General features: G+C 36.1%; 4 protein-coding genes and 1 pseudogene across 5 annotated transcripts; 2 read left to right on the top strand and 3 right to left on the bottom strand.

Annotated features, from left to right (window-relative positions):
* The first annotated feature begins 3730 nt into the window (after positions 1 to 3730).
* LOC120277188 (uclacyanin 1-like) lies at positions 3731 to 4400 on the top strand. The gene is made up of 2 exons (XM_039283945.1): positions 3731 to 3902; positions 3991 to 4400. The coding sequence occupies exons 1-2, from the start codon at positions 3731 to 3733 to the stop codon at positions 4398 to 4400; spliced, it is 582 nt and encodes a 193-aa protein (XP_039139879.1).
* Positions 4401 to 5578: 1178 nt separating this feature from the next.
* LOC120278173 (transcription factor ILR3-like) lies at positions 5579 to 8250 on the bottom strand. Of its 2 annotated transcripts, none has more exons than XM_039285099.1 (5): positions 7994 to 8250; positions 7444 to 7506; positions 7288 to 7371; positions 7011 to 7173; positions 5579 to 6070 (listed from the first exon to the last, which is right to left on the bottom strand). In XM_039285099.1, exons 1-5 carry the CDS (start codon positions 8131 to 8133, stop codon positions 5801 to 5803), a joined length of 720 nt encoding a protein of 239 aa, XP_039141033.1. In that variant the 5' UTR covers positions 8134 to 8250; the 3' UTR covers positions 5579 to 5800. The 2 variants fall into 2 exon arrangements, with proteins under 2 accessions (XP_039141033.1, XP_039141034.1); XM_039285100.1 differs by having other exon boundaries at positions 7288 to 7365; positions 7994 to 8243.
* A 747-nt stretch (positions 8251 to 8997) lies between these two features.
* LOC120277187 (arabinogalactan protein 1-like) lies at positions 8998 to 9375 on the bottom strand. The gene has a single exon (XM_039283944.1). It carries the CDS (start codon positions 9373 to 9375, stop codon positions 8998 to 9000), a length of 378 nt encoding a protein of 125 aa, XP_039139878.1.
* LOC120278116 (beta-amylase-like) lies at positions 9262 to 22443 on the top strand. Its single transcript, XM_039285033.1, is given in 16 exon segments — positions 9262 to 9535; positions 11952 to 12517; positions 18124 to 18195; positions 20131 to 20199; positions 20285 to 20371; positions 20373 to 20396; positions 20398 to 20635; positions 20638 to 20678; positions 20781 to 20945; positions 21155 to 21418; positions 21503 to 21712; positions 21790 to 21838; positions 21841 to 21893; positions 21896 to 21922; positions 21924 to 22031; positions 22146 to 22443. Coding segments are annotated over 15 exon segments (1764 nt in total). The 5' UTR covers positions 9262 to 9535; positions 11952 to 12367; the 3' UTR covers positions 22353 to 22443.
* Positions 22444 to 22491: 48 nt separating this feature from the next.
* Positions 22492 to 23790, bottom strand: LOC120278119 (annotated as a pseudogene).
* Between the last annotated feature and the right edge of the window lie 77 nt (positions 23791 to 23867).

The raw sequence follows: 23867 nt of genomic DNA, 5'->3' as shown, positions 1-23867 counted from the left end.
TTGGAATATGTCTTCTAGATAGACGCTTAGGATCTCCTCCTTTCGGAAAGGGGTCTCCAAATGTTTACCGGCATTAAGAGGTTGCATCTTGAAGGGTATCAACGCAAGAGCGGAAACCCTTTTTTGGAAAGATCAGTGGCTTAATGGACGGCGCCATGTATTTGTGGTCTAAGGAATACACTGCTAATCAGCATCTTGTGGGACCTTGCTTACCTTTTAGAGGAGACTCCCTTTTCGGAGAACCTGGATGTTTTGAATTATCGAGATTGAATATGGGCCCCGGTTGATGAAGGGAGGGATACAAAACGGTTCACAAGGAATGGTATATTGTCTGTGAAGTCCCTCTATAATTATCTAAATGATGGTGGGTTGCGCTGTCCGGTTGCAATGCTCTTCTGGCGTAACACGTGCCTAAGGAAAATTAACTTGCTTAACTAGTTGGTGTGGAAAGATAAGGTCCTCTCTCTTGAGAATCTCCAGAAACGAAGATGTAATCGTCTCCTAACAACAACGTGCGTGATGTGTCACTCAAGGATTGAATCGATTGACCATCTTTTCATTCAATGTTCCTTCACCAAATAGGTGTGGGACTATTTTGTTCGACTTCTATAGCTGCTTAGCCCGCCTAGGTCTACTTGCAACATCTGGGAATCTTGGAGGAAACATGTGAGACCACCGAGTAGGGATATCAGGATCTTGTCGTTAAAGCGATGGTGTGGAATATTTGGTTTCCTAGAAATGATTGAATCCTTAATCGTCGATGTCTTGTCAAGACATGCTCTTATCTTAAAGATTTACCATATACTTTTGTCCCCGGTACTCAGCAGACGAACATAGGGGCCCAAAGTGAAGTCGAGGATTCCATGTCTACCATTTGCCAAAGTTTAGAGTTTTTAGGCCCTTGAGTGGAGGCGGCTAGTCGGGCCCTAACATCTGAGGAGGATCACGACCAGATCATGAGCTAGGGTATCTCATAGAGTTTAGTTGTCTTTCCCCCTTTTGTGGTTTTTATTGTTAGCTCCTTCTTGCTTTGTTTGTGGTTGCTCCATAGCTTGTGGTAGCTTGTTTTTTTCATCTTTTTGTTTCCCTCCACCTGTTGGGTGGTTGCCGTTGTTCTTGCTTTTCGCTTTAATTAAAGTGGTTTTATCCATCTTTTTATAAAAAAATTACTATTACCGTAAGTCACACCTGACCATCAAATGATCCCCATGCACTGTTCTTCTATATAAAGCTATAGAGGACACTTACGTATGAAGTGATTCAGTTTATCAACACCCTTTATAACATCAAGCCATGACACTGTCATTTAGCCACCTTATCCTTGTGGAGCGCTTTAATTGAAGTGGTTTATTCATTTTTCAAAAACACCCAACCATAAAATGATCCCCCATGCGTTGTTCTTCTATATGAAGCTACAGAGGACACTTAAGTACAAAGTGATTCAGTTTGTCAACACCCTCTTGACAACATCACGCCGTGACACTGCCATTTAGCCACCTTATCCTGGAGGATGTCCTCAACCAACTGGCTGCTGAAAAGATGGAATCCATGCAAGGAATGTCAGGCATAGATATCAGAACTATCATTGCATGGATTCTATGTTTTTTAGCTGCTTCAATCTCTAGTGCAGGAGGTCTGGGTGGTGGCCCCTTATTCCTCCCCACACTTAACCTTGTTGCAGGCCTGCAAATCAGGACAGCAGCCAGCTTCTCAGCCTTGATGGTCACTGAGGATCTCTGGCTGCTGCTGTCATCTATAACCTCTTCTTAGGGACCTCACTGATAGACTATGATATTGCACTCCTCCTCACAGCCATGCTTGCTTCTTGGAGTCAGTGTTGGCGTGTTCTTCAATATCATGTTTCCATCCTGGCTAATAACAGCCTTGTTTGCTGCTTTCCTGGCTTTTCTACATTCAAGACATGCAGTGCTGGAGTGAAATATTGGAAGGGTGAGACTGAAGAGGTTAGAAGAAGGAGGGACTGTGGAGATGGTGAGGTGAGCTTGGAGGAGGCTACAGCAGTGACTCAGGGACTCCATGGGAAAAGTTAGCGATGTTGGTATTTGTATGGATGTCTTTCTTTAGCCTGCATATTCTTCTTGGTAACAAGGATGGACAGGTATGCTAAATTTTGTTTTTCATTTTTCTTTTATTATATATTTGCTTCATATCAATTTTCCTTGAAAAAAATTAGTAAGTGTTATTAAACTTGCTAATTTATTTTACAACGTCATATTCGCACCACTTGATCATATGCACAGCATTTGTGACAGGGGGTCAAACAAAGGCAGCAGTGTTGTGCATAATAATTAGATTAAATTTGAAGCTAACTGAAATAAAATGGATAAATCACAAATTTATTAGAAAAAGAAACAGAGAAGCTCACCTTTTCTCTCAAAAATTTCTCATTGATAATTTGATAATCATCTGTGCAGAGTTTGGCACACATAAAAATGTGGTGTTGGTTACTGGCTGATCACGTTGTCCCAAATTCCAGTTGCAATTGGTTTCACTGCATATGTCTTGTATGCAAAGCAGAGGAAAAGTTAGTTCAACAAGAATTTGTTTGATTTTATATGTTACTTGAGTATCTAATATTTGACTAGAAAAATGAACATTCATGCAGAACATTGTAGGCCAAAAATGGGATTGAAACAAAGCTCAAATTTATTTTTCCAATAGCTGCATTCTTATCAGGAATATTGGGTGGTCTCTTCGGCAATGGTGGAGGATCATTAACTAATCTTGTTCTTCTTCATATTGGAGTACCCCCTCAGGTTTCCCATCTATTTAACCATTCTCTTTACCTTCAAAACTGTTAAAAGTTTTTTTTTTAATATATATATTTTTCAACTTGAACGGCAGACAACAGCAGCAACAACAAGTTTCATGGTCTTGTTCTCTTCTTCAATGTCTTCAGCACAATACTTGATCCTTGGCATGAAAGGTGTCAAACAAGCATTGATTTATACTCTGCTATGCATTGTGGGTTCAGTCCTTGGATTGATCATAATAAAAAAAGAGCTGTGGTCAAGTCTGGCGAGAGCTTCTCTGATTGTGTTCATGCTCAGTATTGTGATGGGGCTTAGTACAATCTCTATTACTTGCTTTTGGTGCAATTGGTGTTTATAGAGATTACACTGCCGGCAAAAAAATATGGGTTTTCAATCTCCCTTGCAGATGAGTTTTTAATTAAGCCCTTCTACTTATTTTTCATGGCACGGTCATCAACAACTCTCCACTGTACAAGGCTTCTCATGAATTTTTTTAACTTCCAAAACACATGTTGTCAACTTTGCAATATATATAAGTTTCTCATGCAAGCTATAAAGGTTTAATTACTCCGTCAGATTCTTCAATAGAATTCAGACAGAATTCAAATTTAAAAGAAAGAAAGAAAGAAAGAAAGAAAGAAACAGTAGGAATGTGCTGCCCACTCTCAAGGCAAATAATAAGATAATGCCATCCAATTTCAAAGGTTTAATTCACCAACCATGTTCCAAAGTGAGTGAATTCGTTAAAACTAATAAAACAATAGCCGCCCAATTGGATTCTCCATCCTGTCACAAGCTGTCCAAAGATTTCTCTTAAACTTGAATCGCTCTGTTCTTCACTAACCCTCACATGGCTTCCTACTTCTTATCAAGTCAATGAACCTCAATGGCCAACTTTTCCTATCAATATATATATACATTCATTGAGCTTAACCTCAACCTCTTGAGAAGCAACTATGACAACAACTACATTGAGAGCCTTTGCACTTATTGCAACTGCAATACTTCTGGTTCAATCAGCCAAAGGTGCAAACTTCAACGTCGGCGGCACCGCCGGAAATTGGGACCTGAGCACAAACCTGAATGGGTGGGCATCAGCTCAAACCTTCACCACAGGCGACACTCTAAGTTAGTACTATCTTGTTTTTATTTTTTTTATTTATAGCTTCATTGCATGCAGAGTATAATAACAGCTTGTTGTGCTTCTGCATGGCAGCATTCAACTATGACTCCATGCACAGCGTACTGGAGGTTTCAAAGCCGGACTATGATGCATGCCAGGTTAACAACCCCATTGGAGAGTTCACCAACGGGAACACGTTGATCATGCTCAAGTTTCCGGGGAAGAGGTACTTCATCTGTGGTACTGGAGGGCATTGTAGTTCAGGGATGAAAATGGAGATTGATACAGTGGCTGCAGCAGTGGCAACACCACAGCCAGCTTCTTCTCCTGTGACTCCAAGCTCTCGACCTCCAATGTCACCTCCTCAGCTTCCTAAGCCTCCATCGAGCGTTACCTTTGACTCCTTCCAAGGCTCAGTCACCGAAGCCTCAGGCTCATGCACCGAGGACTCATATTGTTGCACCTTTGACAGCTCCATCAAGCTCGCCATCTGTAGCTGCTGAGCCTGAGCAGCCAGTGGCACCATCATCGCCATCTTTGGCTCTAGCTCCCTTTGGTTCGGCTCAAGCACCACAACCTTCAGTAGCTGAGAATGTTGGCCGGAATGCTAAGGTTGTGTTAGGCTTTTGGGTTTGGGAGTTTTGATGCTCTCTGTTCTTTGAGAGTGAGAGAGATGAGCTTATTTATTTTTCTGAGAAAATGGATTATGATTATTTCTTGTTTTGAGATAATTATTCATATAACTCTTGTGCAACATGAAATTACTTGCATATTCCATAGTTTTTTTTTTATCCAGCCTTATCTCCATCTGGTGACACGAGTTTTGAGCTGAGCAAACTACGCCTCATATACTGAGATCCATTATTACAATTATATTTAGGAAAAACGTCATCCCAGGTAAGTCTCAGATTTCAGATCTAGGGATGTTTTAAATCTAAACCGTTGGATCATCATCTGATGGTTGATTGTTTACGTAAATCTAGTACGTTTTTCTGTGTTCATGATCGACATGCAAACACTGTGAACGCGGTTTCTCAGTTTTCGTAATGATAAAAGATTATCGATTACATGCATCCGTATTATATGGACATCCTGAGATTTGAAATCTAGGGACGTCCCTAGATGATGAGTCCTCTTATATTTAATAAGATTTGAACTTAAAACCTCTTAAATGTTTCATATTAAGTTTTAACAATGGAGCCAATAACACTATATTATGAGCCTTTGATTTCGGGGAAACCTTTGGTTTTCGTAAAAATTTTTAAAAAAACAATAGAGTCAATAACACTAATTTATGAAACTTTGGTTTTCGTAGAAATTAAAATGTGGAGTGTGAGAAATTAGAGCATACAAAGGAGAAAGCAAGGTGAGAGATGGGTGATTAGTATTTTCTTTAATGAATTTTTAATTTGAATTCTAACAAGGGCACATGTGCAAGATTCGTTAAAAGCAGGGGGGTTGGTAGGTACTTAATAAAGCTTGATCCACCATAACAATTATGCACTTAATATAATACATTTTACATTAAAAAACTAACTACTTCTTGAGTACTATTAGAATCCACTGTACCTCAAAATTCACCTTTGATTTTTCTGTACCAAAAATCTAACTTCTAGACAAATCTAATAGTTCAGAATTTTTGACAGACCCTCTTGTATGAAACAAATGAAACACAAACAGATAAATAGAAGATTATTAACAGCCCAAACAAGATGATTTATTTGAATATACAGTAAAGCAACTAGGAGTTCCTTGATTAGCTAAACATCACCAATGATAGATATGCTACTTGTTAAGCAACAACAGTCTCACATAAAATTAGGGGTACAAATCAGTGATGAGTCTCCTTCTCTGCTCAAGCAACAAGTAGGCATGATTCAAAGAGATTGACATCAAATTGAAATCAAGCAACAGGGGGACAAGATTCAACATCCTGTGAGGTATCTACGTCTGCGGGTGGCATGAATTGCCACATAGGGAACCCAGGGTAGCCGATGACAGGCATCATGAGCTTCTGCCCTGAGGCTTGCCCTTGGGCAACATAGGGAGTGGGTATCACTGGAGGATGAGGTACAAAGCTCGGTGTAGCATTCAAGAGTTTGACCTGCTGCTCCAAGCTCTCTTTCTCTGCCTTGAGTCTCTGCTTCTCATCACGAAGCTCATTCTTCTCAGTCTGCAAGGCAAAGGCAAACAATATTCATTATTGAATGAAACCCCATATTTCACTTCGTACTGCACATTCAACACGATACCAAAGAAACAAATCTCAGGTCCCAAGAAGTAACAAGAGACTTAATCTTACAAGAGAGAAAAACATTCCAGACAAAGTGAACCTAATCACTCATGAAATACCAACAGATATCTGCATATTTCAAACTGGTGGATACCACACACAAAAGCTCCTCACAGGCTCATATAGAAAATGCAACAACAAAGATCACTGAACTCAAACTTCAAGCATGCACTAAAAAAAAACATTAATAGGAATCTAAATTCAATCAAATCTGACAAAGAGATAAGCCCAAACAGAACATAAGCATTTAAGCTTATCTAAAAAGAGCTTTCATGATTCTACCTAGCCTAATAGCATGAAAACTTCACATTAGTATGCAGAATCCAAATGAAATATTAAAATTATAGGCATGGTAAGTCGATGGTCATCAAAGATTCCACCATCTCATTCAACTTTCAGAATACTACTCCAAAATAATTATACCACCAGAAAAAGGCATTATTTCAATAAATTGTTCCGTACTGGTCTTCATTATTAAAAATATGTAGAACTCCATTTAAAATCAGCATGACCTTAATACATCAAATAAATTTTAGAACAGCTTTTATTTGCATTAACAAAAAAATTGCTTTGATTGGGCCATCATGGGGAAAGAATGCACTCAATCATCAGAAACAAATTTCTCTGCTAAAAAATACTATATCAATTGTAGGTTAGGAAACTCTACAAAACTTGACAACAATGCAAAGAACTAGAAAGTTGTGAAATAAAACAAGTGCCAATAATTAACCAGGAAGCTACAATTTTAAAACTTGTTATCCTCGAAACAAAATTTCAAGAGATTTAAAACTAGAGATACTACGTATACAGGTATGCTAACCTTCAACTCTTTGATCTTCTCATGAAGCTTCTCATTTGAATCTTTCAGCTTTTGTACATCAGTGCGCAACTGAGTCACCATATGAACAGCATCACTTAATATAGCTGATTTGTCCATTTTTGGTGGCTTACCAGGATCCAAGATGGAACCCAACTCTACAAACCTTAAAACCAATTCTAGGATTAAAATCACAGATTCACAAAAATAAAAAAACATACAACAATGGCATGTGCCTGGGTGACTAATGAGCCATATAAAATGCAAGAGGTAAATATACTTGTCATTCAGCCTATCCCTCCTCATTTTCTCCCTGCATGCCTTCGAGCTCGGCCCACCGCTGGACTCTGTCCTCGCACTGTAACTAACAAATAATAAGTAGCCATCGTCCGACCATATAACTCAGAATACACATCCACAAATTATGCAATCATACCGTTTGCTTGAGCTAGATTCTTTAGGCCCATCAGAATTCACCTGGGAGCCATCAACTTGCAAACTGAAAAGAATACTGAATGTCATAAAAACAAGAGCAACAAAACAGAAACAACTAAAGAAAGAGAAACCAAATGACTCCTGGGTATCAAGATCATTATCAAAACAAAATTCTTAAACCACAAAAATCAGGGAAAACAGTTCAATTGAATAGAAAAGCAGCCAAACTTCTACCAGAAACCAAAAATTACAGGAAGACGAACTCTTAAAATGTCGACAATATATGATTTTTACGGGTTCCAACAATTTACAACATTCCCACATGAATAATAAGCAAAGAGAAAGTACCTACAGTCTAAACAAGCAACCTTTTCCATCATTGAGATTCAAAAAAATAGATGAAATTCGAATAGATGACAAATCAGAAAGGGGAAACATCCAGGGAATCAAAGCTTGCTCTTTTGAGCCAATACTCGCATGAAAAACACCAAAAAAACTAGAACCAAAAGAGAAAAATAAAAAGGATCGAAGAGGATTCAACCCAATAGAACCTGGCATTGGGGGGGACATTGAGACCCTGAGGAGTCCAGAAATAGCCAGAGTCCCCTGCTCCAAAATCAACCACATGAACAGGGATGTCGCCGATAAGCGAAGGATCGAAGGCCCAATTGGAATTCTCGAAGGAAGACATCCCGAATCCCTCGAAGTTCGACCTAGGGTTTCAGAGGATTTGGGGAAAAAAGGCTGATAATTTTGGTCTTTCCTTTCTAATCAATCATAGAGCCAGGAAGACTCAAAGCGTTATCGGGTAAACGGGCGTGACGTGCTTGGCTTTCCAACCACACGATTGAAACCTTTTTTTTTATATATATATATACACTCATATAATAATGTTTGCGGATCGGGTCCATAGTCAAAGTATTTGGATCCGGTATCTGGTTACTAATTTAATAATTTTCCATATTTATATGATTCTAATGACTTGATTGATTGTTCTGTGTGTTGTGGGTAAAATTGTTCCGCACTTTCTCTGCTTTTTGATATTTTTTTGTCGGACGCATTAACGGATAACTACCTACACTTAATAAAATTTGTCATCCAGTCTATTACCTTCCTCTCATTTGTTCTTCTCTACTTTTATTTCTGTTCAATTACTTGCTCTGCCCCCATCTACGTTGAGGGATTTTTCAAACCGCTGTTATTTCAATTTCATACTGCATACTGTATTTTTTCTGAACTCTTTTTATTTTAATAAATTTATAATTTATCCACTTTATCAAAAAAATAAAATAAATAAAATAAAATTCGCACGCATATTAGGAATAAAATGAATAGTTTGAATGAAGAATTAAATCATTAAAATTTAAAAAAATAAAAGGGTCATATAATCCCAATCCATTGCTTTATTATTATTATTCCGTTTAATAACGAACAAATAAATAAATTATCTAAAACCGAGCACCATGCTTTCACATCAATTAAATCTTTTAATGGATATATATTCACATCGCGTAGATGGCGACCAGAGCGGCCAAGACGACGCCGGCGCCAGCGCTCACGGTGGCGGAACTCGAGTCGTCAGCGGCGGGGGCGGGAGCGTCAGATGGGCGTCTGCCGCATCATCTAGCGACGGAGCGCTCGCGGGGCATCGCTGACGGGGGCGGTGGATGCCGGGGACCTCAGCAGGGGCGGCGCTGTCGTCCTTCGTCGGGGCTGGGGCGGGGGCCGTGACGGAGTGCGAGTGGGAGGGGCGGGAGTGGGGGAGGCCTTGAGGGTGGGTGTGGTGGAAGGGAGGCGGCGGGGAGGATGTGGGGGTGGAGATGGTGGCGGAGGAGGTGGGAGCTGAGGAATGGGGAGCGGCGGCCGGGCCCTGAGCGGTGATTGAAGCTGATAAGGCGAGGAGGAGAGCAGCGATGGCGAAGAGGCGAGCCATAGTTCCGATTTGGGATCGGATTATTGGGGATTTAGGGATTGGGAATTAGGGATTTTGTGAACGTGCCCGGCGAGGAATGGGATTGAGGAATGGGGGATTTATGGAAGGTGGAGAAGAAGAGAGAGCCATTGATTCATTGAAGGGATGCCCGGAATCGCAGGTATCGCACTCTGTGTTTTTCTATTTTTTTGGGAATGAATGATGTTATTTTTTTTTCGCGGTTATATTTAGGACGGTTGACAAAATCAAAATTTTATTTTTTTGAATTAAAAATTATAAAAAAATAAAATTAATTTTTGATTATTATAATTATTATTCTTATTATGTTTTTGGTTGGCTAAGGTTTGCTGCTTTTAGGAATGCTTTTTTTTTAAAAAAAAAGAATTTGATGAAAGAAAATTTAATATTACATGTTTGTATAATAACGGCACCAACAAATTTTTACATACAACATTTGAGGATCCATTTAGTACTACTGTGTTTAAGGAGACCTAACTCAAAAATTTTTAAAATTTTTTTCATATTTATTTTTTTCATAATAAAAGTAATATCAGTAGTGTTCGTATTTAATTTTTGATAATAGAGCAATACCAATAGTGTTGGTATTTGTTTTTCATAATAGAGCAATACCGGTAGTGGGTTATGAGACCTGTGGTTATATTATTTAAATTTCTAATGATATTTTTGAGCCCTGTGGTTATATTATTTTTAATTTCTAATGATATTTTTGAGATTGCAAGCTTTTTAATTTTTGTTGAGATTTTTGAATGGGCCCAACATGTCAACAAGCCTTTTCTTTTTAACCTTTGGTTTTTTTCTATTCCAATCTTCAAATCTCAAGGAGAATATCTTCTAAATATTATTTTTAAATAATATTAATAATAATAAACAAATAAATGTCTGTTATGATTCCTCTCCCTCTGCCTTGTTGAAGTCACTCTTGCAATCTTAGTGCTCACTACCCCTGTGTGGTGACTCCAAAATTTGGAGCTTTGAGAGCAATGCTGGGTTTTTAATGTAGTCTTTCTATCAATTCCTTTAATGAGGAAGAATCATGTGGTCTTTTTGAAACAAGTCTTTCAAAGGGTCTTTATGTTACTATGTTAGCAAATTTGGTATTTTCAATTAGTATGTGTGTGATAATTAAAACATAACCACAGATAACCTTCCTAATTACGAAAGTTGTGGAAACAATAATTCGCTTGTTTCATACATCATCATTTTCCCGAATATGAAAACCATTTTTGGACATTTTTATTTTATTTAAAAACCATTTTGGACATAGTCCAGTATTTACCACACTTCAATTAGGGAAGGTATGGTTATCCATGTGATTAAAATCGTATTCCCTCCATTAGGGCTATCTAGATGCTATTTACTCAAACTATCATTTGGAACATTGGGTTGGAGTGATATAATTTCATATTAAATAACTATTTTAGTACACTCTATTCCATTCTTGTTTAAATTGATCATATATTCCTTCTTTGGTTTTTATAGCATCGGATTTAAAAATGAACAAGTTAGAGGTCATCGGCCTCTTTATTAATTATAGTATTGATTTTGTTAGTAACTTTTTTGGGTTTGGTGTGTCTCCATTTACAACTATGAATCAAACCAAAGGCTCTTAATGAATGATCCCTCTATCAAAATTTATTTTTCTAAGAGTCTGTAATTTGTTCTATTTTGTTATTTTGTTATTTTGTTTTAAGGCCTTAACCATTATGGGTGATAAGAGTGTTTTTTATTTCAATTGCAGTACCTTTTGCTATATATTTGCTTGTGATACTCACTCTTAATTTAATATAGATTATGATTTATTTTTTTCAGAAAAATAAAATACAAAGAAAGAGATATCTCTCAACTAATAGAAATCAAGACAATCTTCAATTTAGCACCTTCTCCCCAAGCATAAAATATTTCTTAAAGAAACCATTTACATTTTCATAAATATTTCTTCTTTTTTTTCTGTTTTAATAAACTGTTAAAAAATTATAGTGAAAATTGCCTCAATTTTACCATTTCCATTGTAAGTTTTTCCCCCACTCCATATCACATTCTTCATAAGTTGTATTCTCATGTATATCATAAACTATAATCATCATTTAAAAAAAATTAGTGTTAATTTAGCAGCATCACAGCTTCTTCTTTCTCTATTTTTATTTTTGGTTTAATTACTATATGAGCCCCTATAATTATGTATTTTTTTTATTATTTTAGTCCTTGTAATATTTTTAAATATAATTAAGTTTTTATATTTAGTGGAATTAGGTCATTTTAGTCACTGTAGATAGATAGATAAGTATCAAATTGTACGATAACGATCAATTTGATCAAAATATGATAACGTAATCGTGACTAAAAATATTAGACTATTAAAAGCACAGAGGTATGTACGATAATTAAATCTTTATTTTTAAAATTATTTATATATATATATATTAAAAATAAAATTAAGAGGAGAAAGGGAGAGAAATCAAAGAGATGGGTGATAAAAATCCATATCCTTTTTCGCCCGCATTTATTATTGCCTCAATAAATAATGAATAAAATGGAATGTGTTAATTGTTAAACAGGAACCCAACCATCTTTCCTTTTCCCACCATTCTATTCCCATTCACTTCACAATGCTCTCACATCGCATAGATCGCGATCACCGCCGCAACCAAGGCTCCAGCGCCGGCGCATGCGCCGGGCCTCCACGAGGCGGAGAAGATGTCATCCCCAGTGAATACTAGGGATCCCGGCGACGGTGAAATCCCTGACGCTAGCTTCATCGCTCGATGGAGATTCGGCGTCAGCGGGAGGGGCGGGGGGAGAGGAGATGGGAGCCATTGATTCGGGAGCTGGGGCTGCCTCATCGGCGTCAGCGGGAGGGGGAGAGGAGATGGGAGCCGTTGATTCTGGAGCGGGGGCTGGCTCATCGGCGTGGATAGAGAGGGCCATGGCGAGGATGAGGACGACGAGGGCGGTGATCTTAATGTGATGAGACATGATGCCGGCGGTGAGGGGATATTGGATTTTGGATGATTTGGATGAAGGATTAGGGTTTGGAGAGATGTTCCAGGGGAGAAGGGATTTGGGGGGTTGGAGGGATTTATGGGCGGCGGCGGAGAAGCGTCACCGTTGCATCGAAGCGCAGGTACCGCTTCTATCTTCTCTCGTTGACATATGTGCCTTCTATTTTTTTATATCTTTTTATTTTTATTTTTTTATTTTTTATTTTTTTAATTTTCTCGTTGGAATTAGATAGTGTTGTCCGCGTCAACGTCCTTGACTTTGGTTAAGCCTCATAAGTCAATTAGCGTATGTTGGTTTTAGGATAAATTGAGAAATTGTTTACTTATGGGCCTTTTTTTATATTTATTTTTTAGATAGATAAATCACAAAATGGTGTAAATGGTTAGTACACAAGGACATCAGATACATTGGATTTGATATGGTGAAAATGCATAGTGAAAGTGCTAGCCTATATCATAGGCGGAAATCTCCTCTCTAACAACACTCACTACGGTTGTTTTGGTATGGGATTTCATGGATTTCAGACTGGTCGCAATGGAATTCTCAAACTTCGTTCTCTTCGACTATGAAATTGCAGATACATATAGTAATAACATATGATCAATCTTTATGATAAGCAAAGTTAAAAGAAGAGATTTTACATTAAAAATACACTTATTTTGTTAAAGTTAAATATTCTAGCTGATAGCTCTAGACAAAAAATTCCCTAATTTTTCATACAAGAGATTTAATAATTAATCTACACAAGCACCACATCTCTCCTGGCGATGTTGGACTGACTGGCAATTGAAAGAGCTTGCTAAAATGATTCAAAATCACTCAACAAATGTGCGTTGGAGGAAAAGTTGCTGGTGTGTTTTCATGTTGGTTTATTAAAGATAAGAAACGTGAATTGTATGATAAGAATTTTAAGTTTTGAGAAATAATGCCACAAAGAAATAAAAGTATAATAAAGAATCAAGTGGAGCATCTAGCTGTGATAAAGGAGTACAAGAAGGTAGAATATTATAATAATAATTATATGTATAGATGTATAAAAGTTTTGTAGGGCAACTTTGTTATGCTTATTAGAATACTGACGATGAAAAAACAACATCGAGAGTTTAAGAAGAATTTATTAAAAAATGAACTTATGTAAAATAAATTAGAAGTAATACTTATTACTGATGAAACAAATGGGAATTTAATTAAGATAATATTGTCATATCCTTAAATTACTTGTAATTTCTATGAACAAGTGAAAAGTCATAAAAGAGAGAAAGACAAACTTAAAAAATGTTTAGCAGAAAATTTACTTAATAACATGTTTGTGCTTAGGTTATCTTATCTTTTGGTCCTTGATAAAGCAATGTAAAAGAAAAAGATTAATAAAACTGACCTCAAATAATTAGGACTAATTGTTTGTTGTTGTTGTTTTATATATCTTCTCAAAGCCTTTTACTCATTATGTACCACTTGCTTAAATGGTCGTGCAACACAAACTTCTATCATTTGGACCTACTTTAGTTAACAGATATTATAATATTTCAAGAGACATAAATTTTTTATTAATGATAATACCAAAAAATGTAAAAATTATCACGAAGTAGCAATAATACTAAATATTAATTATCTTGATATACTAGAGTATCAACCATATTTATTAATATATTAAGATATCAAATATATTTTGATAAATATTAAAGTCAAAATACGGTTTAGTTGCTAAATTATATATATATATATATATACCTTTTTGTTCCAGTTTTTATATTATGTTTTCTGTTCTTCCTCACTTCTGGTGAGAGTTTCTTCATCTTTGTACTGTTTTTTCTTTTTTTTAATAAACTAGTGGTTTATCCACTTTTATCAAATATATATATAATGTACATGATAAATTCAACCCTCCAACGTCAACCGTTAACTTGGGAGTGAAGGGAACTCCTTCCTTGTGGTAGAGGTGGTTAAATTATATAATTTTATTTATTTGATCTACTTGAAGTAATTTTTTATTCAAAATATAGATAAATCATTTTTGCTACCCACATGCCTCAAATCTTTGGGCATCTAATGTAAGTGCACAGATAATATATTGGATGATATACATTTGTATAATAATGAACGGTCCACGTGAAATTGGAAGATGGTGCCTTGTTTCCACCTGATAATCAAAAGTCTGCTCTTTTTAGACGTTTTTATATATTTCCTCAGGGTGCTATATATAAATGCAAGAACCAACAACCAAATATCTGCATTTGTTCCTGATTTTTCTAATAAATTCATAATTTATTCACTTTTATTTATTATGTGCAATTGTTCTTCATTTTTCCTTTTAGTTTTATTATAGTAATTTTGATTTATATATTTTTCTGTCTTTCTCACTCTCTCAATACATGTTTAAGACTCCGATGAATGGTGGTCGATCTATGAGTATTAATTAAGAATTATATTTCGGTTTTAGTCATTCTATCTCTTTTTCCATCTTACTTTTGAAACCCAATTACGTCTCAGTATTTTCATTATAAAAATAGCTAATCAACAATTAATCTCATTTGGGTATAGTAAAAGTAAAGTTTTTATTTTTAGCGTAGTTAGTACACTCTCCTTCGCAGATTCTTGATTTTGCTCATCTTTATCTTGCAATTAGTATGGTGTCATTTTTCAAATATATTCCAATTTTTGAAAATGTTTGTATAAAATCCTGGCAAAATAATAAATTGTAAAAATGACAGTTTATTAGCTGTTAACCTCATGAGGGATATTGAGGGATATAATTAAGCTAAAAGTTTTATATTAATAAAAGCACACTGTCCCACGTGAGAAGCTTGAATTTGCTCTTGTTTATCTTCCAATTAGCATAGAGTTATTTTTCTAATAGATTACAATTTTTGAAGTGGACTTTGGAAATAGAGCTAAAACAGTAAATAGCAGGAAGAAGAAAGAAAACCAACCTTGGTTTTCTCTGGAAATTGGGAGGGAGCTATGTCTCACTCTACTAACACTGACTGCAAATGACAATACACGTCCATTCAATTAACAAGCAGCGTCACGCCCGAACACTGGCTCCCCGAGGGCCCGGTACTGCACAAACGCGACCTGGCCACCGGTGAGGCGAGAGTAAGCATGTAAGGCCTCAAAGACCCGTTCCCGGCAAAAGTCGCGAAAAAGTCTAGCGGAGAGCAAAGCGCTAGAAACAAAGAATGGGTTCGACCTCAAAAGACAACTGAAAATTGTGCTTTGCGCGATTTGCTACAAATTCAATCGAATAAAAACTATGCCTACAATGACGTGGGACTTGTTACGTACTGAGAAGATTGACGCGGTGGCCTACTCCGATCCGAAAGAAAAATAACAACAAAATTTATGAGCTTACGACCCAGTAGCACCCACTAAAAATATAGGGATCATTTATCAAAAATCGTAATTTAATAATTTGCAAAACGACCATAAGTTTAATTCACACTTTAGCATATCGAAATTAAGCATATAGGTCACAACAGCTAGTTGCACGAAGCAAATCACAAAGTCATATATTTACGCCGATTGTCCCGAGACAAAACAAAAGTCGTATTTTTACCCTACGGTGACTCGAGAAATGACAAAGGCCGATGCATGCCCAGGAGCGTGCAGCGTTGGGAAGCACTATAGTTTCTGAGAACTAAAATACGTGTCGACACGCGATTAGGGTGTTTAACCCCCGTGCATGAGGTTGTTGCAAAAAGTTAGTTGAGGGACATTTCATGTCAAAAGTACCTTGTTCGCAAAAACGATGAACCAACAAAATTCAAGACAAGCAATGTGACAAAATCTGATACTTGTGATCGCATTTTTGTCGTATCAAAAATACACTGATTAATGGAATACAAATATGAACAAATAATAAAATAATAATATAGTCTTTTAATAAAAATTTAAATAATACCCTAAATTCAAAATAAATAAATAAATACATAATCGAACTTTAAACACATGAATTCATTTAAATAATTATCCAGAAATTTCGAGGAAATTTGAAGCAGTTCATAAATCATATGAAATTTCAAAGTAAAAAGAATCGAGATTTAAAAAGATTATTTGAAAATTAGAAATTTAACTAAATCAACATGGGAATTCTAAAGAATCTCATTGATTTGAATATTTAAATAATTTAAAATAATTAAAATTAGTATTAATTATATAAATATAATTTGAATAATATACAAAAATCTAATTATCCAAAAATAAATAAATAAAATGCATATTTTCTAATTTAACAACTTTCAAAAGTCTATACGTACATAGTATAATTTATATGTGGGATACTTACACGATGATAGCTAAACCACAAGTTGACTCCACTTAACTCTCCACAAAAAGAGACTCTATGGGCGTAAAATCATTCAATAGCCTAACTTTACAAATTAACTAGGAGTCTTGGATTCCAAGTATAACACTTAATCTTATAAAGGATCGGGAAAATAAAATATCATTGGATACTATAAGACCTCGATCAAAACATGCATCCTACGTCAAAGCTAAAGTCTGATATAGGCATCAAGAAGAAAATTAAGCACTGCTAAGCATTACTAATTAACCTTTGAAGAATAATATATATTCACTGCATGGCGTATAAATAATGCAGGGATAAAACATGGAGAAGTAAAGCATTCACACCGAGGTCCATTTGAACTCAGCTAAGCGAGCATTGATAAAGAAGCAGTATGTTAATAGTAAACTAAAGAACTATGAAGAACCTCTGATGTCGAGGAACATCTGACATATAGCACCAAACAAACACCCTAACATACCAAAACAAGACGCATCACGATGCTAATCGGATGACTCTAGCTAGACGTATTTGAAAGTCGCTTTTAGATCCTCGTTTGACAATCGGGACTGGAGAGCCTCTAGATTACGCCACGCTACTGCCAAGGAGGCGATATAGTGAAGAGGCTGCGAGTTATCCCTTTTTATTGAGATTTAAAATCTGCAATTGTGGAGGAGTTCCCAAAATATGGAGTGAAAGGTTATGAAGGATAAGATAAAACTTTTAAATGAAAACTAAATTAAAATTAAATACAAAAGATAATTTTAAAGAGGTGGGGGTCCACAAGCACCCGCACAAATGCAGAGTTAATTTGAATTAAGGTAATAGTCTTCATGAAATGTGGAGACATTTGGCTCCATGGGTGAAATCAGTACAAATTGAGCTTTATTCGATTCATTAACACTGACTTGAAAGTACAATGCTTTTGTTTGGGGTTGTTAGTATTAGTTTGTCCTGGTTCAGCTTGTTCTGTTTTCCAGATTTCTAATAAAATCGTGGTTTATCTATTTTTATCAATATATATATATATATAATGCCTGTCAATTCAATTAATAAGCATCGTAGAAATAAAGTTGTTAATGAAAGAAAATAACAGTAATAAGAACCACCACTGGTTCTCCTCCCAATTGCTTCAGTGATAAACAGAGAAAGGTAGGCAACAAGGGTTTTTTGTTCTTTTGGTTTTTTGAAACTTGTTTTAAAATTTAAATATTGAAGATATATTCATGAGATTGGGTAGGATTACAATATTAATCTACATCTGTTGATGCAATTGTTTGAATTAAGATTAATAGATTATTTACATTGAATAATTTAAATTATTTTTGATATATATTATGAATGGTGGATAAGCCACAATTAATTAAAATATTATTTTTCAATATGGCTTACTATTTTTTCTAACTCAAGAACGAGTTTAATGCCTAGTGTTTCTTGGACAGAGGGCAATCGATGTAATCAGGAAAAACAAGATGCAACATACTGGAACCATATCCAGCAGTGATGAAGCTCAGGTACAGTTCCCTGTTTTGTAGAGACAATTAGGCATGATGAGGTTGATTATTTTATTAGATCAATCACAAATATGAGTTGATTATCCCTCATCCTTTTTCTTATTTTCTTTTGTTTTTCTCAAGTCAATATTATACTGTAGCAGAAAATAATTTACAGTGGTCCACATGAGTTTTTTGACATCTTGACTTAGGGGTGCTAGTTTGAGCGAATAGGAATGGAGTAGTCGTCATTGAGTGACTTATGTCACACTTAGATGCTTATTAACACTTATTATTTTAAACTAAATTTATTTCTGTATTTTTTTCACTGAAATAAAAATAATAAAATTTTATAGAAGTCCATTTTACTTCCTTTCACTTGAAGATATTTTTACGTAAAAATAAACATCACCTCTCTCTGAAATGATATTAATTTTTAACTTATTTATTAAAAGCTGCTAATTCTCTCAATTTTTCATTTCGGACTATTTTTACCCAAAATGTATGCTCTTGTTACTGATTTTTCTTCATATATATATATATATATATATATAGCGCACTAGAGGGACTGATGCATAACTTTTTAGTTGGGAGTTATTTCAAACCCCTGACATAGATCCGTATATTAAATATTTTTTAGACTTATAGACATTATGCAGGTGTTTTTAAATTTTATCATTTCATAATAATAGAGCCTTGTAGAAATATATCTTTTTACCACATGCTTTTTATTATATTGTTGTTTTTAAACGTGTTTTAATTGTACTTCCTTTTTCTTTTTGCTATCTTATATTGGTTGAATCTAATCCATTTTTACTTTGTATGCGTGATTGAATAAAATTTTTTGAGAAAGTACATTAACATTAGGAGGGGTTTGAAAATCTAAAAGAAAAACATAGTACAAGGTTTGGTGGAAATTTGAGCGAATAAGACAAAAATGTAAGCAAATATATTACAAAGTTAAACACCTAAGCCAGAATTTTACCCAAGTACAGTAAAAATTTTAGTAGTTAGAGCAAAAATCTAAGTAATGTAAAGCTTGATAATAGCATTTTTCATACGTGCAAAAATTTAATTTAAGGCATAGCAATTAGGATAGCTCAATCATCAAGACATTGATTCAAATATGATAGGTGCAATAGTTAAAGGCATGTGAAAATTGCTGAGAATTGATTGTCTAGCTATGCGCCCACATCTTCACAGATCGAGGGGATTAGGCTACAAGCTCACCCTTACAATAGGACCTTTTGTTGACATCTTTGGCATGTTTCGATCCTACACAACAAAAGTCATCAAACTAAAGCTTTTAGGCAATAGGATAAATGTCATTAGACCAATGGTTTTTGTGGTGATGCTGAAATTTTAATCATGAGATAAATCTAATTTAAGTAAACAAAAACTTATCCGTAGCTTAAAGTAAGAGTTTAAGTAAGGGCATCTAGATTTTTTCGTATCTTTTTGAGCATAAAAAAATTTTTATTTAACCACTTGCAATAGGGTGGTTGATTTTTCACTTCTTACAAAGTTAATCTTAAAGTTAATGAAATAAATGTGGATAGCACGAAAAGCTTTTATTGAATAGAAAGAAGACGAGGGAGCAGAAGATAGCCTTACTCAGCAAAGTGAGGAAAGAGCCCCAAGAGAGAAGTTAATTTTTCTTTCACTTGTTAATTCATAAAAGATGAGAATATAAATCTTATCCATGCTTTGTAAATGTTTCTAAAAAAAGAAAAATATAAATATAAATGCTTTACCTACCATCTTGAAAGCTATTGAGCTCTGGACATTGAAGCACCAGTATCCTCATTATTGTGCCACGCATGAGCATTACAAAAATATTACCAGTAAGTCTCTCATCAATGTCTATAAATAGAAATGTTACACTGCGTTCATTCTCCACATCCAGTAGTAAAGCAAGGCCTCCGCATATTTCATACATATTCTAAAATCATGCAGGCCTTCCCTTTTGCAGTTAAGGACAATGAAGTGCTGGCCAACTACGTTTCAGTCTATGTTATGCTCCCTGTAATCTCCTCTTCTTCTTCTCTACCACATTGTCATCTTGATCCATTCTATAAACTGAACATGTTTGAACTATTTTAATGGACAGCTGGGTGTTATCTCGTCGGACAATGTGTTTGAGAATCCTGAAGAACTAAGGAAGCAACTGAAGAAGCTGAAGTCTGCTGCGGTGGATGGGGGTGATGATGGATGTGTGGTGGGGGGCTTATAGAGTCCAAGCCCAGGAGCTATGACTGGACTGCTTACAGGAAGTTGTTTCAGATGGTAAAGAGAGGCCTTAGGTTGCAGGCCATCATGTCCTTCCACCAATGCGGCGGCAATGTTGGTGATGTCGTCTATATTCCAATACCGCAATGGGTGAGAGATATCGGTGGCGATAACCCTGATATCTTCTACACCAATAGAATGGGCAAAAGGAACCCGGAGTACCTCAGCCTTGGGTGGATAACCAGCCTCTCTTCGGTGATAGAACTGCTGTTGAGGTTTGCATGATGTTATGTTAATAATATCATATTCAAGTGCATGTTTCTGAGTGAATTTCTCCTCAGATGCTTGACAAGTGAGAGTTTCTGTTTGAATGACAGCTTTACAGTGACTACATGAGGAGCTTCAGGAAGGCCATGTCTGATTTCTTGGAAGAAGGTCTTATCACAGACATTGAAGTAGGACTTGGACCTTCTGGAGAGACGAGATACCCTTCATATCCAGAGACTCAGGGATGGGTCTTCACAGGAATTGGAGAATTTCAGGCAAGCTTCGTTTGCTATGTTATCATATTGAAGTGATTTAAACTTCTATAATAATCTACAAGACAGTCATTCAACCTTTTCAGTTAGAAAGAAGAAACATTTCAGAGCTGTAAGAGAGTCCATGGAAATTTCTTTTTGGAAGAAATATATCTGAGTGTAAAATTAGATAAGGAATCTGGTCTTTTAAAAGTTCTGAGAAACCTTTGCAGTGTTATGACAAGTATCTCAAAGCAGACTTCGAAGAAGCTGCAACAAAGGCAGGCCACCCTGAATGGGAGTTGCCTGATGATGCAGGAGAGTATAACGACACACCAGAAGCCACCGGATTTTTTGGAGCAAACGGAACGTACCTTACAGAGAAAGGGAAGTTCTTCCTGACATGGTATTCCAACAAGCTGATCAAACATGGTGAGCAGATCCTTGATTTGGCTAATCAAGCATTTCTAGGATGTAAAGTCAAGCTTGCAGCAAAAGTATGTTCACCTCTGGCTCACAATTTTACCATTACATGAGATCTGCATGGCTTTCTATATTGATGTCACAAAAATTTTCCACAGGTTTCTGGGGTTCATTGGTGGTATAAGGATGATAGTCATGCAGCAGAACTCACCACAGGATACTACAACTTGAAAGACCGTGATGGTTACAGACCGTTGGCAAGGATGTTATCGAGGCACTATGCTATATTGAACTTCACTTGCATTGAGATGAAAGATTCCGAGCAACCTGCTACAGCTAAGAGTGGACCTGAGGAACTTGTTCAGCAGGTAGAATAATCGTTTGCTTATATTGCTGGAAATGCTTATTGAATTCGATGGACATATGATTGGCATTTTTCATTAGGGTACTAAGTGGTGCATGGAGAGAGGAAATTGAGGTGGCATGTGAAAATGCACTAACCGATACGATAAGGACGCATATAACCAGATGCTGAGAAATGCCAGGGCCGAGATGGAGTCAATAAAAATGGTCCACCAAAAACATAGAATCACTTCATTGACATATCTCCGGCTCGGCGATGACCTTTTGAAATCATCAAACTTCAGCTTATTCAAGGTGTTTGTGAGGAGAATGCATGCTAATCTGGTACGCATACAATTTTGCTACTGCCTATTTATCAATTCCTGAATGAATTTTGGTTTCTCTGTTTCTTTAAACAGAGTCAATTACTTAGAAATCATGTGGCTTTGTTTGTATCAGGATTTTAATCCAAACCCTGAAAATTACTTCAAGCCCATTGTACCTCTGAAAAGTTCAAAGCCGGAATTCTCAATGGAGTATATTTTGGAAGCCACTGGACCACTGGAACCATTTCCATTTGATGATGAAACAGACGTGCCTGTTGACGGTGGCTTTGCTTATTGGATCAAACAAGTGTTTGCTAAACTCATCTCCCTGTTTAAGTAAGATCCATCAGAGCTTGTACTTATCTGAAGCATGTGAATACTCAGCAGAGATGTTTGAATAAGATTTCAGTGTGTCGCTTATGTATGAAGTTTTTGTTATTAATGAATAAGATTTGAGGCATAAACAATACTCTCAATGATGTACTGAATTAATGCTTTTGGTTTTCCATTAATGAATTTGTTTATGTGCAACCATATCACTGCTTAGAATTTGATTGTTGATGAAATTGAATTCAGTCTAGACAACAAACAGGGTAGACAAAAGGAAGAAGAAAAGAAGACACACAGGCAAATCAAAGTCGACACATTGAGACAAAGATGGAATAGAATGTCAGACAAACGTATGCAGTTCTTGCAAGGTTGGTCAGGGACCGGAGGGAGTTCTGACATCACGCCGGGCTTTGCCATCTCCAAAGTCAGGTGCAGTTGCAGACACATAAAATGCTACAGCAAAGAGTCCATGAAAAAAGCACACAATCCCTCCGATCGAAAGGAAATGCGGCCGGACAATTCCACACGATACATCAGACTTTGAATTGGACATCGCCGCGAGTATCAGCATTGTAAATCCTACAGCAAGCAGGATCCTGATAACATTATGATGTTCGAATTAGTAACTTAGTATCATTGATGCAGTGAATAAATCATCATAGTGAACATAGATGATTACCATGAAATGATTAAGGTTCCTGCAGCCATTTGCCGATTTGCCGATGATCTTGCAAACTCTTCCTTTGAGAAAAATACAAGTGCAACCACCAAAGCAAGTTGGCGACGGCATGAGCAAGAGCTAAAAAGCACTGCTGCTGCCAAACCCAGACGATAAGCCTCATAAACCGGTCGTCTACACTCAACAAACAAAGCTTTGTGGTGCCATCCCTTCATTTCAATTCAAACCAAAGAGAAAAAGTAATTAACCTTCAGTATATCATTGCCTAATTCTTGGTTAAAAAAAAAAAAAGAAAAGAAAAGAAAAACAGAGTACCTTGTTCTGAGCCACCTCTGCTTCAATTCCTAGAATTCCTGCAACTATGTCAATGGCTAAGATGAGAATGCAGACAAGCAGGCCACCAATTCTTGTCATTCTTGTTGTTATGAAAACTGAATGATAAGGTTTGGAAGAAGGATGGATTGAGTTATAATAGTGAGAAAGAGATCATATCTTGTTTGTGACACAAGAAAACACAGCTCACATCAAGAAGAATATGAATAAAGGAAAAGAACAAGTGAGTCATCCAAAGTTATAGTGTGAATTTGAGAAAAATTAGCTGTGTAAAGAGTAAAGATGCTTTTTATCTCTGCTTTTCTTCTCCTTTGCTTCTTATTTTCAAGATTGGATGCTTTCTGTTGACATGCAAGGAAAGCTTAGTATCTCCAACCAGAAAACTGTAGAGTTATTCTCTTCTTAGCCCTTCTTTTCATAAAGTTTTTTAATCCAATATAAATAACACAACTCATCAATCAACATAAATGTAAATTTTTATTAAGCTTAACTACAAACATACCACATATATAT

This window comes from Dioscorea cayenensis, chromosome 15 (genome assembly GCF_009730915.1).
Source record: "Dioscorea cayenensis subsp. rotundata cultivar TDr96_F1 chromosome 15, TDr96_F1_v2_PseudoChromosome.rev07_lg8_w22 25.fasta, whole genome shotgun sequence".
Taxonomy (NCBI): domain Eukaryota; kingdom Viridiplantae; phylum Streptophyta; class Magnoliopsida; order Dioscoreales; family Dioscoreaceae; genus Dioscorea; species Dioscorea cayenensis.
This window is presented reverse-complemented; position numbering and strand designations above follow the sequence as displayed.

What these genes read in the sequence shown, in the direction of transcription:
- LOC120277188 (XM_039283945.1), top strand. Translation starts at nt 3,731, where the DNA reads ATGACAACAACTACATTGAGAGCCTTTGCACTTATTGCAACTGCAATA. An exon ending in CACCACAGGCGACACTCTAA is followed by an intron (nt 3,903 to 3,990) that starts GTTAGTACTATC and finishes TCTGCATGGCAG; the next exon opens with CATTCAACTATGACTCCATG.
- LOC120278173 (XM_039285099.1), bottom strand. Translation starts at nt 8,133, where the DNA reads ATGTCTTCCTTCGAGAATTCCAATTGGGCCTTCGATCCTTCGCTTATC. An exon ending in AATGTCCCCCCCAATGCCAG is followed by an intron (nt 7,507 to 7,993) that starts GTTCTATTGGGT and finishes TATTCTTTTCAG; the next exon opens with TTTGCAAGTTGATGGCTCCC. An exon ending in AGGGATAGGCTGAATGACAA is followed by an intron (nt 7,174 to 7,287) that starts GTATATTTACCT and finishes ATTGGTTTTAAG; the next exon opens with GTTTGTAGAGTTGGGTTCCA.
- LOC120277187 (XM_039283944.1), bottom strand. Translation starts at nt 9,375, where the DNA reads ATGGCTCGCCTCTTCGCCATCGCTGCTCTCCTCCTCGCCTTATCAGCT.